This window comes from Dermacentor albipictus, chromosome 6 (genome assembly GCF_038994185.2).
Source record: "Dermacentor albipictus isolate Rhodes 1998 colony chromosome 6, USDA_Dalb.pri_finalv2, whole genome shotgun sequence".
NCBI lineage: Eukaryota > Metazoa > Arthropoda > Arachnida > Ixodida > Ixodidae > Dermacentor > Dermacentor albipictus.
In genome coordinates this window covers 45,767,539-45,787,161 of record NC_091826.1, presented here as the reverse complement: position 1 = coordinate 45,787,161, position 19,623 = coordinate 45,767,539, and the positions used below count along the sequence as shown (strand labels likewise).

General features: G+C 47.7%; 2 protein-coding genes across 5 annotated transcripts in view; both read right to left on the bottom strand.

The window, feature by feature from the left end:
* The window catches only part of Nca (neurocalcin homolog), a 181,059-nt gene that overhangs the window by 24,488 nt on the left and 136,948 nt on the right, over nucleotides 1–19,623 (bottom strand). The gene's annotated exons all lie outside the window — the stretch shown is intronic.
* Nucleotides 771–19,623, bottom strand: part of LOC139061018 (neuronal calcium sensor 2) — a 28,754-nt gene continuing 9,901 nt past the window's right edge. The window contains exons 2-4 of the mRNA XM_070540433.1: nucleotides 11,057–11,192; nucleotides 4,814–5,086; nucleotides 771–1,172 (exon numbers count right to left, since the gene is read on the bottom strand). Coding sequence (XP_070396534.1) covers nucleotides 975–1,172; nucleotides 4,814–5,086; nucleotides 11,057–11,170 — 585 coding nt within the window. The 5' untranslated portion in view covers nucleotides 11,171–11,192 and the 3' untranslated portion in view covers nucleotides 771–974. The remainder of the gene's footprint in view (nucleotides 1,173–4,813; nucleotides 5,087–11,056; nucleotides 11,193–19,623) is intronic.

The window sequence follows — 19,623 nt, the reverse complement described above, 5'->3', positions numbered from 1 at the left end:
CTCCGGAGTGTGGGACGGAGACGCTACCACTGAGCCACGAGTACAACGCTTCAAAGCGGTACAAAAGCGCCTCTAGTGAATGCGGTGTTGCCTTAGAAACGCGCTGTTTCTAAGGCGTGCGTCTCTTGCTCAGGCGCACATTTCGTTGCCGCGCCGAACGCTGCTTTGCTCGACGCTCACCGCGTCCAATGCGGGGCGCGTAGTCGCTGCCCTGTAGCCCATTGTCTTACACCCCTTGGCGGGTCGACGGGAACGCTGTCGCGTTCCACTCTTGAAGGCGAAGAAGTAATGCATGAGTTGTTTCTTCGTCTAGCCGAACCAAATATAGCCAAGCAACAGCAGTTCACCAGGCTAAACAGTGGTTCAACAACTAAAATAAAGGCTAGTATGCTTCGCATCCTGGGCTTAACCTTACCTAAGCCACAGCCATTTTTCTTTTTGAGATAAGCTGCAACCTTTTGCTTCTCATGCATGGAACAATGAACTTTGTTGACACTCTACCCTTGAATCCAGGACAGCCCAAAAGTTTCAGACTGCCTCTTCTGAAGAATAGGTACTTGCTATTCTGAAGGCTATATATGAGCTATTCATAAAAGTAGGCATCATACGATCACGGTGCTTCTGAAAAGGTAGCTGAAAATGATCAGCATGTCCTATATATCATTAGTACTCTCCAATACAGCTTTGCTACAAGTGCTAAATGAGAAAGACACTTCTATCACTATGGAAGATTCACTACAAAAGAAATAAAGGACAGCGTAAAGACACCCTGAAATGTAGGCACAGTTTATTCAAACGTGACGAAGTAGCACAATGCTTGTATACAAAAAGGGCACAAACAACAAAAGACAAATGCTGTTAAATTACAACAAAAATAGAACAAGATGCTTTTCTAGGGAAAGAATTTGGAGGAAGTGCTGGAAGAAAAAAAAGACATGGTCGAAGACAAAAGCACAAGCCATGAAAGTTTGGGGCTATCTCAGCTGCAAGGATGTGTTTGCGGTCAGGAGCCCCGCCAGCTTCCGATCCTGCAAGCAGCCGTCAAGGAATTCTCGCATCGTCAGCTTGCCGTCGCCATCGGTGTCCATTTTGGAAAAGACCGCTCCTGTGCGCTCTTCCGGCGTGTCCTCATCGGAAGTGGCGGCGCCGGGCCCCAGCATTTCATACAGGGCCTGCGAAAAAAAAGTTGTGGTGCAAGAATAACTGTTGCAGCCTGCGCCACCTGTGTCATGAGCGTACTTATCACCCCTGCGCTTGCACAATGCCTGCAAGAAGCTCTTGAAGGAGCCTTGCAATGCTTCCGAGAAAGATTTTAAGGCAGCAAGAGTGAGTGAGTAAAGAATTTTTTTGAAAACAAGGCATTGACGGATGACGTTGTTAGGCAGCCATGAGCCCCTGGGCTCGGGTGGCTTCTTCAGCTCTTTTGATGACCTTGATGAGCTGAGCAACACGGCCTCCCACTGCTCAGTATTACTTATATCGTGATTTGTGTGAGTTTCTGCTGGGCATGACCTCATAATATGGAACAGATTCCCTTTCTTTCTTGCAATAGTTACATGTATTAGGGTATTGGTCCGAGTAGTAGTGGTGATAGGCTACGGGGTTGGGGTAGGTGTTCGTCTGAAGTCTCCAAGCTACTTCTTGTCGCTTGTTAAGCAATTTGTGTGCTGGCATGTACACTGCCCTGGCTAACCTGTAATGCCGAGTTATTTACTGGTAACTGACCATGCGATCGCTCTCTGATCCTAGCACGAGCCATCCGGGTGCTCGGTTGGCGAGTCCTCGAGCAAGAATAACGGCATCACGATGCGGCGGTTTCGTGTACTTCGTTCGATGGACGCGACATCAATGAGTGGCACACCATGATCATCGGTTGAAAGTGTAATGTGCAATTTACCTTCACGCGATATTGCGGCTATTGCATGAAAAAGCTATGGCACTGCGTTTCACAACAGTTTTAGGTATCGCAGATCCACGGGCGAGTTGTTCCAGCTATGGGAATGACATCCACGTGCCAAGCACTCAGTGCACCAACGGCTGCCTCGTGGAAGCTCTTGCAACTTTAGTAGCGATGCCATGACCTCCGAGGTTGGAGTGCGCTGTCCAATTGTGCAGGCCATGGAAACACCATCTACAGGCTGAGCAGGTTTGAAAACAATGGCACGTAGACTTACACTAATGCCATGCTGCAAGTGGCAGCACCCCAAGATGTCACAGGGGAGTGAAATGTGGCACCTAGAGCATAGGAAATCCGAGTCGAGGGTAACTCTTGTTATGTTTATATTTTAACATTTTTGGCCGATCGCTGGGTTTGTGTGCATTAATTTTAATTTCTTTAGCTTTCTGCTCTAACATGCTGACGATAGATCTAGAGCAGACACGGTGGCTTAAAAAAGTGTGCCAGGAGCCCTTTAAATCCTGAACTGTCAGCAAATTGAAACATGTTTAATGTCGGGCTTCATGACTATGGACAGCGTGTATGTTTTAAAGGAAACACAGAGCAAGGCCTCATTCACATAGCCTTCATCTGCCATGACAAGTCCCTGCAAAAGCACTGTTTTTTGACAGGGGAGAAGAGTGTTTCCTCGGCAGTTTATTGCTATAACACTCGGGCACAATTAAAAACCTGAGTGATGGATGACACTGGATGGAGCAACTGACACTGGCAAGGAAGCAGTTCTATGAATTGCAAAAAGAGGAGAGAGAGATAGGTTTAAAGAAGGGATGTTAGCGAGGCAAGCGTCTGGTTGGCTGCCCTACAACAAGGAAAGGGAACAGGGGAACGTGATTATATGCATCCACATGCGTGGACAGCACCATGAAAGAAAGAAAGGTTCAAAGATGGAATAAAGGTGGCAGGCTCCACTTGCTGCAAGAGGATTTCAGCTCCTAGCATATTGCCAAGTTGCTCATGCATGGTACTATTCTTCAACTGCCACAATTTCTAATGCATTCCAGTACTCGAACCATCCTTAATCCAAGAAAACGGTAATTTGACGCACATTGCAGCACTAATGAGCTCATCCACATGGCAGTTCAGGATTTAAAGGGCTCCTGGAACACTTCTTTTAAGCCACCATATCTGCTCTAGATCTATCGTCGGCATGTTACAGCAGAGAGCTAAAGAAAGCTTCAGAAAGTCTGGTCTGCAACATACACATTCAGATTGACTATCCCTGCTACAACAGCAGCAGCCTAACAGTTATCACCCCTTCACCCCTCATTGCCAAGCCTGATTGACCAGCTTCAGCTATACTTATCAATGTTCCTCAGACTCACCTCACACCTTAACCATGCAAGATAATGCTGCCCAAATTAGCCTACTCTAATCTCCCTATAAGTAAGCTTTCTTTAATGAATATATAAAACATTCCATTCACACTGGGGTGCATAACATTACCTTACTCGCCTGCATGATAATGCCGAAATCTAAACTTGGATTTTGCCAGTCAAGGCCTTTGATGATTTGTTCCAAGTAACTTAAAGCACTGCTAAGATGTTCCCCGTAGATATACGCACCTAATCTTTCCCAGTATAACAAATACTTCGAAGCATTCAGAGAACAGCACTGGAGAGATTGCATCCCCTTCTCTGACACCTTTCTTAATTGGCATTTTTCCACATTCCTTGTGAAGAATTACAGTAACCGTGGAATGCCTGTTGATACCTTCCAAGATATTCCTGAATGCTTCCTCCACTCCTTGATTCCGCAATGGCTCTAATCACTGGTATTTACTGAATCGAATGCAATTTCATAATCTAGAAGGCCATATTGGGAGATCAGTAACAGCTAGAGACTGGAACTTTAGGTGAAATGCCTTTATCATGCCTATTAAACATAAGCATGAACTATGAGTCTAGAAAATGCCTTTTTCCATGTTTTGTGCTACCCTTACTTTGTTTATAATGTTATCACATGCTGGGTAACTTGGGATTAATTTTGACCACCTGGGATTCTTTAACGTGCACCCAACACTCGGTACACAGGAATTTTTGAATTTCGCTCCCACGGAAATGCGGCCGCTGCAGCCATGAATTGATCCTGCGACCTCGTGCCTAGTCGCACAACACCAAAGGCATCAAGCAACCACAGCGGGTTCTCAAGTTGTGAAAAGATTTACAAAATGGAAGTGTAGGGGTTGTGTTCCTGAAAAAATTGGAACATATCCTCAGATGCGCAGACTTATTAAATGAGCCTGTACATGCCTAAGAGAAAATATATGATGTGTTTAGTGTTTCTTTTTTATTTCTTGTGCCTGTTATAGGCACCTAACAGCATTTCATGGTGCCTCAGCATCCGGGCTCTCTATAGTCCACATTCATATCAGCAAATCGCATGCGGCCGTGCGACCGAGTCGACTGCAAAGCAACTGCCGCAAATAGTTGCTTTGGCAGTTAAGCTACCATTTTGGGACAGTTACTAGAGGCTCCGTACTACAAATCGGCAACTAAAGTTGCAATGCTGCAGAAAAAATCAGCAGCATAGAAGCAGGACATCAGAATATGCCGCAAGTTACTTTACAGGGCAGTAATGGTGCAAGCAGAAGGAAACAACACTAAACTGCACTTTTTAGTGTGGCAGCATTTGGAATGGCCCCACTTTCCACCGTGAACCTCAGTTGCCACGAGTTGCACCTTGGTTACCAGTCATGGAAAATTGTGCAACTTCTGGCAATCACCAATGATAATGCATGACCATAACTTCGCAGGCTTCTCCATTGCCGGAATGTTCCCCCTCATGATTCTCGCAATTATACTGTCCTTAAAGCCAATCCTGTTAAAGCCAGGGGAATGAACTCGCGAGGCCCCTCACCTGGACTATCTTGACCATCTCTGCTTGGTCAATCTTGCCGTCGCCATTGATGTCGTACATGCGAAAGGCCCACTTGAGCCTCTCTTCCGAACTCTGACTGCCTGTCACTCCGATGGCCAGCAGGAACTCCTTGAAGTCAATGTGGCCGTTGTTGTCCGCATCGAACGTGCGAAATACGTGGTCACAGAACTTCTCGGGGTTGCCCGTTGTGAAGAACATGCGGTATATCTCCAGGAACTTGGCGCGAGAGAGCTTGCCCGTCGGACAGTCTTGCTGCTCCACAGAAACAGTGTGAAAGCAAGAGAGAGAGAAAGGAAGGAAGGAAAGTAATTATAGTGATGCCAAGCACATGAAAATATCCACCTTTAATGCAGGTGCCATATTCACAGAAAAAAAAAATCACTATGAGCACATAAATTGTGAGATGTGCTCGTAGTCTCTGTAAAAGTTGGTCGAAAGTTGTGCTCAATGCTTTAAACGAGACTAACTCAAAAACGAAAAAAAAAGTGACATGTTTACAAACTGCACCTGCATTAGACTTAAATGCATAATGTGCAAACAGGACTTCTAGAAAATTGCAAGACTTTCATAGACATTGTAAACATTTGCTGCAAGTTATAAACAAATACAGCCGATCCCAGATATACTAAATTCGAATATATCGAAGTACTGTCTATACCGAACAGTTGTAAAATAACCTTGAAAGTCCCATGCAAAAGTATGCACATGTACTGCGTGTACATCGAACTCCCATTTACTGCTATATTCGATATATCGAAGGCTGTGCCGAGCTGCGCCGCTGCAAATACGGTCCCGACGAAGACGCAATTGCTGACTCGCGTTGTCAGAGACATTTAACGCCAACAAATTTGAAATAGCACTTTCTTGGCAGACGCTGCCAAACAAAAAATTAAATCTGAAGGCCGGCACATGCCACGAAGGTAAAATGAGCAGGGCGCTCTCAGTTTTGCTCGGTGCGAGTATGGGCGGCTCATGCAAACTGCATCCATTCGTTGTCACTAACAGCATTTTAGGATTTCGCAAGCAGCCAAAAAAAATATTTTTTACACATTTTTTACATTACAGTTTGATTTTAACAAAATCACCACACGCTACATCCGCACTTGGTGGGATGGACGCTTCCTTCTAAAACGACGAAATTGTATGCGGTTAGTCACCGCTGCCCAGTTTGCACCCCTGAAACACATCAGTATTCTCAGCTACAATGAAATTTATTTTTACAAGACTATGAAGCAGGTATTGCCATCTATGACATATGTAATATGTCATATGGCATAAGTCATATGTCAATATTACTACTTTAAAGCTCAGCACTACATGCAAACGTCCAGCAATGCCTTTACACTATAGTGTCTAGAGTAGGAATGTGCAAACTGAATTGTGAGTCCAATGTGACTTGGGAAGCATATTTTTTAATCAAATATCAAATAGCTGCTTGCAGTCACTTCTCTGTACAATTCATACGCATAGGAACTACTGCATACTCAAATAAAAGCAAAATTTAGTTCAGTATAACAAACTAAATATCAAAGATACAAATATACAGAGTAAAACAATGCACAAATTCAACAAGTTCACCAACAATTATGATACTCTCTAATGCCAAATGTAGAAGAAGAAACTTTAATAAAGAATAGTCCGGCAGTGCTTGCTGTGGTGGCCTCAGGTGACGGGTCGAAGTCCTTGGACTCGAGCGGCATCTTCGGCTTGCCGGACGGCCCAGAGCTGGTCTGCCAGCCCTGAACTTCTGATAGCCGCCTGCCAGCGGCGGCGACGCCTACGGAGAAGGTCCCCGGCGGCTCCCGCATCCGGGGCGGCGTCGGGAAGAAGCGAGCTCGAGCCTTCTCCCACCCTGGCAACGGCCGCAATTATGGACGCGTCGCTAACGGAGCTGGTCTGATTGCCGTTGTTGCCGGCACACTCCCAGAGCATGTGTCGCAGCGTTGCTCTCTGTCCGCATGTTTTACACGCGTCTGTTGAATATAAACGCGGATAGCAGTGGTGTAAGATAGCGGGGCTAGGGTAGGTGTGTGTTTGGAGCAAGCGTAACGTTACGGCCTCGTTCCTGTTCAATTTGTCGTGCGGTGGCGGGAATGTACGTCTTTCGAGTCTGTAGTGTTGGGTGAGGTCTCTGAACGTGGTTAGGCGATCGCCCCACGCCCAGTGTGCTTCTTGTTGTGTTTCTGTTGTAGTGTCCCGATCCGGCAGATCCGATGCCCCGCTCTCGGGGGCGGAGGCGGCCACATAATCAGCGACGGCTCGGCGTGTGAGACCTCGAGCCGTGGCGTGGGCCGCCTCGTTGCCCGCGAGCGGAACATCGGTATGTGCCGGGGTCCAGAGGAGGAAGACCATAGAATTTTGGCGTTGCGAGGGCGATGACGAGTCGCCGTCGTCAGAAATTTGGAGTATGCGGGCCGCTTCCCGCGAGACACGACCGCGCGCGAAGCCGCGGATTGCCGCCTGCGAGTCGCTGATCACGATCGCAGCGTTCGGCACCGCGACGAGTGCTAGGGCTATCGCGGCTTCTTCGGCCGCCTCCGTGTGTCCCGTGGTCACCGTGGCGCTCGCGAGGCACTTACCCGAGCGGTCTACAACCGCTATCGCGTGTGCGCTTCTCCCTCCTCCATATGGAGCCGCGTCTACGTATACCGCCTCGTTGCTGTTACCAAACTTCTTCTGTAGGTCGCTTGCTCGTTTGTTGCGTCTCCCGGTGTGGTGAGTAGGGTGCATGTTCTTGGGAAGCGGCGGGATGATCAGGCGGTCGCGAACAGAGGCGGGAACCGCCGTCTTCTCTCCATGCTGGGTGTGGTACGCGATGCTGAGCGACTCGAGGATGCATCGACCTGCCTTTGACCTCGATAATCGTTCGTATTGTGCAATGTCGTGCGCCTCGATTAACTCGTTAAGGGAGTTGTGAACTCCGAGCTCTAGAAACTTGTCGGTGCTCGCGTTGAGTGGAACGCCGACCGCCCTCTTGAAAGCCTTTCGGATCATGCATTCGAGTTTGTTTTTTTCGGACCCGATCCACCTCAGGTAGGGGGCAACATACGTTATGCGGCTTATCGCGTACGCCTGCACGAGACGGATCGCGCACTCTTCACGCATACCATTGCGTCTATTCGTGATGCGATGCAAGAGTCGGATCGTGTCATCTACCGAACGACGAAGTATTCGCACCGTCTCTCCGTTATGGCCGTTTGCCTGCAGGTGTAACCCTAGGATTCTAATTTTCTCTACGTGTGGTACGGGAGTACCATCTGCTAATGTGATGCGTATTTTGGAATAATCCCGTTCCTCTTCGAGCAAGCTTTTACGACCTCTCCTTGTGGGTTTGTAGAGTAACAGTTCGGACTTGGTAGCCGAGCACTCGAGGCCCATTCCACGCAAGTAATTCTGAACCGCATCTACTCCTGCCTGTCGCGTTCGCTCGACGTGACCGTCACATCCTCCCCCGGGAACCCAGAGGGTGATGTCATCCGCGTAGAGACTGTGATATAATCCTTCTATTTCTGTTAATTTCTTGGGTAGACCAAGTAGAACTAAATTAAAGAGCAATGGTGATATGACGGATCCTTGCGGCGTGCCGCACGAATGTATGCCGCCAAATGTATACGTGTTTTAATTTCACGATATATTGGCTGGTGCAGACAGTCTGTCTCGTGTGGAACATTGCAAACAGAGCGCAGTGCGGCCCGATTGCCTCGCTAATTGAGCGATCGAGAGACAGCATGTGGGCACGATTCACAAAAGCTGCCGCAGACAGGTCTCCGCTCATCTAGCAGTTTGTTTCCATACACGGTATCGGTTGACGCGCTCGCAGCATGCCATTGGTGAACAAACGGCGGCACACCACTCCGGCACCGTCTCGTAGCAGTCGTCGCTGCAGAGCCCATCTGGCGTGGCACCACGTTTTTCTCACGCTTTCTCCATACCCTCCTCCTCCACTTTCAATCTCATGGTTCCACTACACCCTGCTTCCCTTTCCTCCTGGCGCTTTCTTCGCTACCACCATCTTTCATCCGCTGCTGCGCTTCGCGTTCGCTCTTTCATCTTTCGCTGTGCTCATTGATTCGGTCATGCCGGAGGGTCTCCGACACGAAATGCAGGCAAGAGCTGCACACTAAAATGCAGGCTATTGCCTAGGGGAAATGTGAACAGAAGATAGTGTCGTACCAACGCCTTTGTTCGGGTTAGACTTCACCGCATAACTATTGCGGTGAGGCTAAAAAAATAAACAAGAAAAAGCTGAAGTGAAACCCTTGTTTGGGCTAGTTGGTTGGTGCTTCAATTAGTAAAGGCAAGGCGCAGAAGACCAGGACTCAAGAAGAACACAAACGACAGGACCGGCACCACTCACAACTAAGTTTATTTCCGCAACAAACCTGCCTTATGTAGGTTAATCAAGCCGAGTGACACAGGAAATTTTAGAAGTAAAATACAGCAATCTGTCGACCACTCAGGAATCATATCTGGCACAAAATATCAAATGAGCAAACAAGAACCACACGTGGAGCACCACGGGAAGCAAGCTTTTGTTGCGCTTTTATTTTTATTTTTTTTTGACGCAGGCACTGTTTTTTAGACCCTTTATGGTTCAAATTTTCTGTCCATTTCATGGTCACATGGTTCGTTTTTCGTGCAGCAACACGGATTATCAATTTTTTAGGTAAGTGACTATCATAGATTCTAGTTTTGACGCAGACGCTGTACTTAGACGCCTTTATTCATGTTTTTTCTGTGTTATTCGTTGGTCATTGTTCCCATAGTCGTGCGGGTTTTATCATTGACTGAGCCTTAGGCATTTCAAGTGTGTTATGTTGTGGATAGTTTGATAGTGAAGCATAGACAGTACTTTTTATGTCTAATTTTTTCTCCCCGTTGGCTTGGAAAAGACTATGCTCGATTAATTGCTTCCCGTGCTGCTCCACTTGTGGTTCTTGTTCGCTTATCTGATATTTTGTGCCAGATACGATTCCTGAGTGGTCGACAGATTATTGTATTTTACTTCTAAAATTTCGTGTTTGACTCGGCTTGATTAACCTACATTAGGCAGGTTTGTTGCGGAAATAAACTTAGTTGTGAGTGGTGCCGGTCCTGTCGTTTGTGTTCTTCTTGAGTCCTGGTCTTCTGTGCCTTGCCTTTACTAATTGAAGAAAAAGCACCCTCGATTATAACGCGCACTCGTTTTCGTAACCTAAAGAAAGAAAACTTTGCAGTACTGTGCACCTCATTCTTTCATACAAAAATACAACTTCCTCTCATCTGGAAAAACAGATTTACTCCCAAAACACTGAAGTTGTTATAAATAAAAAAAGTTGCAGTTTCGCCCGAAAGGCAAAGCATCGATTGCAATAGTAAATTAGACAGCTATACGAAAAGTAAGGATCATTCTTTTACAGGCCATGGAAACTTTTAAAGATTTGTTTACTAATTAAATGAACAAGCAGTACAGTGTCACGCGTGCACAAGCAAACGTCTAGTGCAATGACCGCGGAAACTATCAGCGGCAGCAGGAGCGAGCGAATCATTGAGCGAATGGACCTTTGTGCGGCCTCTTGCTTTCAACGCGAGCTAAGCGACAAGAGCCACGAGAGCAGATTGCTTTCAAGATAGGAGCCGTGCGGCCACATTGTATATAGCAGCCGCTGTAGTAAAATGCATCTCCTGTTTGCGACAGCCCCACACGCAAGTTTCGGGAACTCCGAAAGCCTGCGATGCGGCCCAATTTGCGTCGGCCTCCTCACGCGTGATCGCTTTCTTTTTAATTGTGGCATCGTGATGTAGTCGACATGTTTTTGCAGTCGGCACTTCCATGCCGACAGTGCAAATGCAGAAAGCGGGAAGACGGACGGTGCAACACGTACTACAGCACGTGGAGGAAGCTACGGCAGCTAGGCTCGAAACGTGTATGAGGTGGGGATTTTGAAATGCCGATGGCGATATGGTAACGCAGATTTAGGGTCGTGCTCAATTCTAACATGCACGCGATTGCTGGACCCGTTTTATCAGGGAAAAATGTGCGCGTTAGATTCGAGTAAATACGGTAATTTGGATTAGCACAGTATTCCTGTTGCAGGAACTCCTGCTAGGCAGTGCTGCTGCACATGTTCCAGTCTTTCATTCTTACATCTTTTCAGGCTTAGCGAACATCTTAAATGTTTTATCAAACGATGTTTAGGCGTCCCTTTAAAACCAGTTACCACAGAAAAAAAAAATGTTTACCTTGAATCCTGCGTACCAATCGCGTATCGTGGCATCATCGTATTCTGTGTGCTTCTTGAGGAACTCAAGGTCTTCATTGGTCAACTCCACAGCCTTTGTGTTTGAGCAGCCCATGCTGAGTCACTCATGAGAGGCCCTGCAACCATTAAACACTCGCATCAGCAACGCAACAATACCAAAGTAGTAATATCAACATGCAACTATATTAAATACTGAGATTATTGGGGACAGCAGTAGAAGTAAAATCGACATTAAAATAGATTCTAGAAACGAGCTGACAGACCAACAAATTAGGAGTACATGATCAAATGACGGGCACTGCATCTACCACAGCTGCTTTGGGCATCGCAGAAAGGTGGATACGATTACTGGCAATCACAGCACGAAGCCTATATGAGTACATACAATAAGTACAGCCCACGACTATAAGGGTGCACCAACGAACTTTTATGACACGACCTGTTACACCAGTCATGAAGATATTAAAAGGAATATGAAAACATTCGCATGTCTACATGCTATATAGCTGAGCAACTAATGAGATACAGCACTAGGGAGTCAAATTCGATTGATTATCCATATACATGTAAATGAATTTTTTATCACCACGTCCCATGGTTACCTCTAAACCATTACAACCGCTGACCCTTGCGAGGAGACGCATACTGCATTATGATAGTACGTTTGCCCCGCACCTATGCCTTTGATTGCATAGTCACCGTGGTCGGCCCACCGGAAGCTTCGCGTCAACATCACAAAAACCAGTGGATGCCTCGTTCAAGGCCAACTGCAACTAATTCAAATTAATATTCTTGAGCTGTTGTGTGCCAAAAACCACAATCTTGATTATGAGGCATGCCATAGTGAGAGGACCTCGAAATAATATTGAGCATCTGGGCTTCCTCAACACGCATTTGAATTTATGGAAACAGACATTTTTGCATTCCATCTCATCGAAATGCGGCCGGGAGCCGAACCTGCAACCAATTGCAACAATATTCGGGCCAAGTAAAAAAATCTAGCTTCAGATAGGGTATATATATACAGCAGCCCTCACGAGAGATTTTATACTTCAAATACAAGTGAATGTCATTTAAACTTCGCAAGAAAAAGTTTTTGACACCAAGATTGAAGGAAGAAAAGAACAAGGAAAGGGAAAATTCAGAGGACACTTAAGCTTCGCCTTTAAGAGTGGAACACGACAGCGTTCAAAGATCTGACTGCTTCTCACGCTTTCTGGCAACTGTAGTGTATGTAACCGTAATGTTTATAGGGAAACGCTTGTGGCGAACGCTATGCATGAAGGTGGGTTTTCTCATAAAACTGTGGCCTCTTGCGTGGGCCATGATGCGGCGGAGGCGAGTGCCATCTAGAAGCGTTTCAAGGAAACGAGCGCACTACTCCGCGGACTCATATTAGAGAGCTTTAGATTAGGGGACGCAAGAACTAGGTGCCATGGTACTGTGCAAGCGCAGACCTCTACGTCTGGGTGTGCGCGCATGCGCAGTACCGTAGCCCCTAGTTCTTGCGTACGCAAGCCACTTGCATCTACTAACCTAAAGCTATTCACGCGCTGGTGCGCGCAAATGGTGGAGCCGTTTAAAGGGTTTAAAAACGGTTAAAGGGATTCGAGCTTTCACGTAACAGAATTCGAACGTATATTCAAATTACAAACCAATGCCATCATGTCTGTAGGTTGTGTGCAAGTCGTGCTTTACGATTTTTCTACGTATTTTAGCTTGAGACATACGATTAGTTCAGTAACTTCCTTGCACCACATGGAGGGCCTGGGTATGGGTAGTTCGAAAATCTTTTCTGCCACAGCTGCGCAGTTTCTTTCCTCCGTGGCATCCACAAAGACGCGCTACAGCGCGCGCTCACTGGTCTCACTCAGATGCCGCCGCTTCGTACTTTGTTATCGACAGTGTTTCAAAAAGCTTCAATATCTATAAACGTAGTTGTTATATTTTTACAGCTGTTAGATCAGCGCAAAAAAGAAAGAAGAACCACTTTCTTGCATGATATAAATCTGCTTCAGGGTGAGTTTAATGTTCCGCGCCGTAGCTGCGTAGCCAGGCGCGCCACCTGAGACAACCGAAGTGCGCGATATCAGGGAGGACATCGCGTTTCGACGCGTATGAGCCATACCGCACCGTCTGCGCATGCGTGGGCGCGTGAACGCGAGCTTGCACGCGTCCATAAGCGTACGTGTGGTCTGTAACACGCACGTCGTACGGGTTTTTCAGCAACGTTTGCCCGCAAAGCACGCACCAATGGTCACGGGAAACGTCGGAGGTCGAGAGAACGCGACACGAAAAGAGCGGCCAGGACGACTTTCGCCCGGTATAAGTGAGCTGAAAGATGTCTCCATCCAGTCGAGTTTCACCTTTGAACGCAATCGAGCGCTGTCACCGAATAGACGATGTAATACCCCCCCTGGGCGTGGTTGGGCTTAGCCGACTTGGCGTAGCCAATCACATGACGAGGTGGCTAAATCTGACAGCTGTGCCCAGTTGGATATATAGCACCGCCAAATGACCAAAATTGATGGGCCGATCAGCTGCAAGCCGAGGACGAAGACTTCGCCGCTTCCAGCCGGTACAACGCGCAGAAAAGAAATTTAAGTATTGCGGCCGCGTACGCTGGACTGATAATTTTAGGTTATTTCGCGAGACATGACGTCCATGCGACGCTTCACTGCACAGTGACCGGGACCTGACCCCATGGCTCAGCTATATCCACGAAAGTTAAACTGAATCAACGAAAGCAAGAGACATTCTCAGAGGATCACGCGAAGGCAACGATACCATCGCCTTCGCGTGACGTAGTGCTTCAAACCAGCCAATCAGCTCATCCGGTTTTGCTCAATTTCAGCCAATGAGCGCTGGCTGGTTGAGCACTGCGTCACGCGAAGATAGTGGAAAGGGACACGAATACGTCCTAGCTGCATGGCCACCGCCTGGTCAACGAAAGACGTCTGCATAAAATTTCAATTCGAGGGGGGGGGGGGAGCGTTTCGCAGCTTCCTTCAGTCTTTCGGGCGACTCATTCCGCGCTCCAGTAAAAAGTTGTATACTCACAGTGCAAGCTAGGCTGTTGCACGTGAAACCTCGCCCGCGAATGACAACGTGTACCGGACGACTATTAACGTAGAGGCGCGCGCCGAATAAACGCCTCCTGGCGGCACGGCACGCAGAAGTCAATGCGAGGCTTAGCGACGGCGCGCACTGCAGGGGGTGTGCGCGCGCGTTCAACGCACACTGCCATTGTTTGGGGACAATGCATTACGTGCCGCAGGCCGATCACACGATGATCCGAGACGAGTCAGCTACATCGACAGTCGAGAAATGCATAAGCAGATAGTGCTCGCTGCACGTGTTATCGAGCTACGTACCAGGCGTAACAATGCTATAGCAAGTCCGTCGCGAGTTCCTCTCTTGACGCAGGTGCGAAAAAAAAAAAACGCGTGTCGGAGGTGTCGTTACATCCGTAGCAACCGCTTGTGTGTGGATTTCTCGTCGCGCATGAACAACCATGAGCGATGCTTAGGTTACGCATTTGTTCCGTGCAGTAACGCGATAAACGCTATACGCAACCGCTCCTGCGTGGCTTCGTCGTCGCACATTAACAGCCGTAAGCGACCCTGATGTTATGCACTAGTTCCGTGCAGTAACGCGTTAAACGTTATACGCTTCAGCGATTCAGGCCGTACATTCACTGCTGTCGTCAGTGCCAGGCAAACAATAGAAGTAAAGAACACGTGGCATTCAATTAGAGGGCATACAAAGGTCGGCTAATGACCGCACAAATGATCGGCCTCACTTCCAATATTTAAACTCGTTCGGTAGAATGACAGAGTGACCATCGATGACGACCCACTGCGGGCGTCACCCGAAACACATTCCTTTGGTGAAGAAAAACAAAATGAAACCTTGCAAAGGTCTCAACCGGAGCGTGTATTCATAAACGTTCTCGCCCAGGATGTTTAAAAGGAGGTACGTACCGCAAGTACAATCTATTTCACGCTGATTCCATACTAGTTGCAAAATAAAGAAAGGCGCGCTTCCTACTTCGACGGAATAACGGACGCATTTCAGTTAAAAATGGGCGTTCAAGTAACACCCAAAACGCAGACAGCGCAGAAACAAGTGGGCCCTTACGAAGTGTGAGAAAAAACCTAAATATACAAAAATCACTGAAGTCGCAAGGAACTCCGGTAGAACAAGCAGAAAGGTCCCCTTGAGTGCCCAATGCCGTTTGAGTGCTCAACTCTGGGAATTCGGCCCGTCACCCTAACCCCCACAGCTTACATTGAACCAAATCGGAAGATCCAAGCTTTACGTACGTATGGCTTTGATGAAAATTTATGAAGGGCCTATCAGAAACCAATAACTTTACTAAAGCTTTCCTCTCTCTCTCTCTCTTTCTTTGGACTACAGCACAGGCTAAATACGTTTTCGAGTCCTCGCAGACCACGCTGTTCTAGACCTCAAGTTTGGACAACGAGAGAGTAAAATAAAGTGGGAGGAGACGCCTCGAATTTGGCGCAGCCGCTTCGCCCCACTTCTCCACATACAACGACGAAGGAGCAGTGAGCCGCGTGTACGCGCCTGTGCGCAGCTTTTCCCTCACTTCAAAAAGACGTGTCCTGTCTCTATTCCTTCTTGTCTGCCGTCACCATTGGCGCTTCACCTATTGGAAGATATGCACCAACTAGCCCCACAACGTGTTTTACTCAAAAAGAGGGCTTCCTTCCGCAGTTCCGATCCCCAACCCCCCCCCCCAACCCACCCACCCCCTGGATCGAAATCTTCGACCCTCGGTCACGAAGCCGATGCGACCGCGGAGGCAGCGACAGCCAGAGAGGGGTCTCGACAAGGGCGTGGCCGGCGTACACCCGAGTGAGTGACGAGAGAAATCAAAAGGGGCCGCGCGCTCGGGCTTCCGACGACGGCCGAACACGACACGGAGGGACGACGTGGTGCATACGCGTGCACGTACAGTCGACCAAAAAAGTTTACGGACCACGGGGTCTCAGAAAATGCTAAATATACGAGCAGCCCTTAAAAGTAGCCAGTAAAACCGTGCATCACAATGTTGTTCGCATATACCAGTAAAGGCTGGAAACTGGAATAACAGGCTGCATTTGGAGGCTGCGGAGATATTCCGCTTTTTGTCAGGTCTCTTGGTCCGTAAACTTTTTTGGTCGACTGTACACGCTCACCCCGCAAGGCACGTGACCACGGTGTTAGAAGTACTTCTAACACCGTGCACGTGACGACAGTCACGTGATAAGAGGTTCCCCCGCATATACAATACGTACATATATGCGGCAGCAGTTTTCAGGTGCGTTCGCAACGCGCGACGTCAGGAAGACGTGGAGGCGCTGCCGTCAATCTCCGCACTCTCCTCCTCGCCAGAGACAGCTTTTTTTTTTTAATTCTGGGGCTTTTTACGAGCCAGCCCCACGACCTGATTACGAGGCACGTTGTTAGTAGGAGCATTCCGGATTAGTGTATACCTTTTGAAGGTATATACGCTAAACAAAACACTGAAAACAGTTTAGACGGATAAAGTGTGCTTAGAAAAAAAAAATACTAGTTCATTTCGAAATAATACGCCGAGTACTACAGAGCGAAATGAAGGTCGAAGTTGCCGTTCAATTTCGCGCGAATCCCTCCCCCCTGCCGGTACGCCACTGACGTCACGCATTTTTAAAGTATTTTTCTTTCTTTTTTTTCGTAGTTAGGCCGTCAAAATACATGACGTAACAGCGCGCACTGATGCGGTAACTTCAAGGAGGCGTCGCCACGGGTTTTACGTGTCATTGCACTTTCTTCCTGGCTTATAACCAAGCGTCTTATATCGTGGCAAGAGTGGTGCTTTTGATATTGTAGGAGTGGTGATTTACTGACACAGAACAAAAACACTTTCTCTTTCGTGTCCCTTTATAACGAGCGCCCAATGCGCGCTACACGAGCGTTTCCGCACCTCTCTCTCTCTCTCTCTCTCTCCCCCCATCGTAATGCGCCCGCTGGGGCCGGGAGGCAAACCCGCGACCTCGAGCTTAGCAGGGCAACGTCATAGCCACTGGGATACCGCGGTCGGTGCTACACCGTACCGCCCACAGCCATGGCAAGTGGATGTAGGACATCCTATTTACCAGCGCATGCGTTACGTATGCGGTACGCGAGCTTTTTTTTTTTTTTCTTCGATGGAGGCGCAACTCGAAACTGATCAATAAACCCTCACACGCTATACTTGAAGGCATCAAGGCTGCCTCGTTCGATACCCTCGCTGTGTAATAAACTAGACGAAAGGAAACCCAGGGCACTCGACTTATTAGTCACCACCACAAAAAAAAATGTATAGACAAGAGAGATAGAGGCATTGCTCAAGTAAAGGTTGTGAAAGGTAGCGTCAAGTGCACGGCAGTAACCGTCTCCTCAACCGCGCCGCACAAGGGAACGGGGATAGGAAAGAGGAGAGAGAAGGTGAGGAGCCCACAGAGAAAGTCCTAAACAGGTGCATGTCGGCGTTGGCTTACTATTTCGATAAGTATGGGTTAACCACATGTTGGAGATGGCAGCTCCTGATTTATTATTATTATTATTATTATTATTATTATATTCTCATTACTATTATTTACGATAGGCACTAAAAGCACGGCAATTCATATTCAGACAGGGTCGAATATTACGCAGTTTCCGAATATCGAACTGTTCGAATCGCATGCGTCTACCACAAACAAAGGATAATCGATCCGATTTCGAATGTTCGCACGACGACGTCACTTAACGACGTCAACCTAACCAAAGCTGACCACTCTCCAGACTGCTCAAGGTCGGTGCAGGGGGGGGGGGGGGGGGGTCACGAGTTACACGCGACTTTTACAAACACGGCTGCCCGTGAGATAAATGGGCGGGGGGGGGGGATGCAAGACAGCATCAGATTCACCAGGGCAACACAACGTGGTTACCAGATCACGCGAACGAGTCTTTATCTCTCCCTCTCTCAAGCTCCAGAGCCATCGATATTGATCATTACGCCAATTAGAAAAGAAAAAAAACACCGGAACGACACTGGCACTCTTCCACGGGGCCTGCCAATGAGAGAGAGCGTGCTATATCACCAACGCACGCCATCCTCGAATCTCGCGGCTCAAGCTGTTGACTTTTCTTTAACCACGACCCGCACTACTGCAACAAATAAGAAAGGCGCGTCAGCCAGTCCATGCGAAAGAAGACAAGGGACACGCACATATCTGTCAGCAATAGAAAGCCAACAGCGTTTTTTTTTTTTTTAACGCCAGTAGGGGCTGGACATCCATGCCTTTCACAAAAGTGTTCAGACTAAATGTTCAACAGGAAACTGTACATAAAGTTCTTAGACCTGAACCCGCGCATGATGAGCGTTAGGGCGTGTAAATTTAAAACGCAGCTTGACTGATTCGCACGTGCTTGCTGGGGTGGTTCACTTTGACAAAAAGAAAAGAAAAAAACGCGAACACGCAAGAACAAGCGGAAGACCCCAAGGCGGGCGCTGCCGCAGCCTTGAGAAAAGTGTTCAAATACGCGTCTTCACGGTGTACACTTCAATAATAATATTTGGGGTTTTACGTGCCAAAACCACTTTCTGATTATGAGGCACGCCGTAGTGGGGGACTCCGGAAATTTCGACCACCTGGGGTTCTTTAACGTGCACCTAAATCTAAGCACACGGGTGTTTTCGCATTTCGCCCCCATCGAAATGCAGCCGCCGTGGCCGGGATTCGATCCCGCGACCTCGTGCTCAGCAGCCCAACACCATAGCCACTGAGCAACCACGGCGGGTGGTGTACACTTCAACGACTTGGATGAGCCGGTGAACGCTATGCAGATAAATAGAGCGCTATACGAAAGTTTTAAAAGAGTTGAATGTTGGGCTAGTTGGTATTTTGACATGAGAACCCCCTTGACATGGCGCGCAACGGGGCAGCACAACAGAAGGGAATACGAACACAGGCGCAAACTTGGAGCAAACAGTGATTTTGTTGAAGCTGTACCCACAGGTATATACAACCACAAGCTGCGCTGATGCGCCGTTACAAGGAAAAAATGGAATTCGTCAAAAACAGGAAGTGATTAAACCAGACGCAAAAGTAATTTCATTACAGCCCCGTAATCGATGTTGCACGTGAACAATCTTCAACTGCTTTCCCGATTAAAAGAGAAAACATGCACCTAAAGTGTCACGAGGGGTTTTTTTGCTTGCTCTTGCCTACGATTTTCACGCTACGCAAACACGGTTCACAAGTGGGACAGCTAGCTACTGCAATGGTCAGCAAAATGTGTGTTCTTATCATCTAGATATATATACGCATATGTATACATCGGCCAGACGGGGCGATGCAGGAATGACCGACTCAGGGAGCACGCAAGAAACCTAGCTGATAAGGAGAACACACATCTTGCTGACCGTTGCAGTAGCTAGCTGTCCCACTTGTGAACCACGTTTCCGTAATGTGAAAATCCTAGGCAAGAGCAAGCAAAAAAAACCGCTCGTGAGACGTTACAGGCACATTTTTT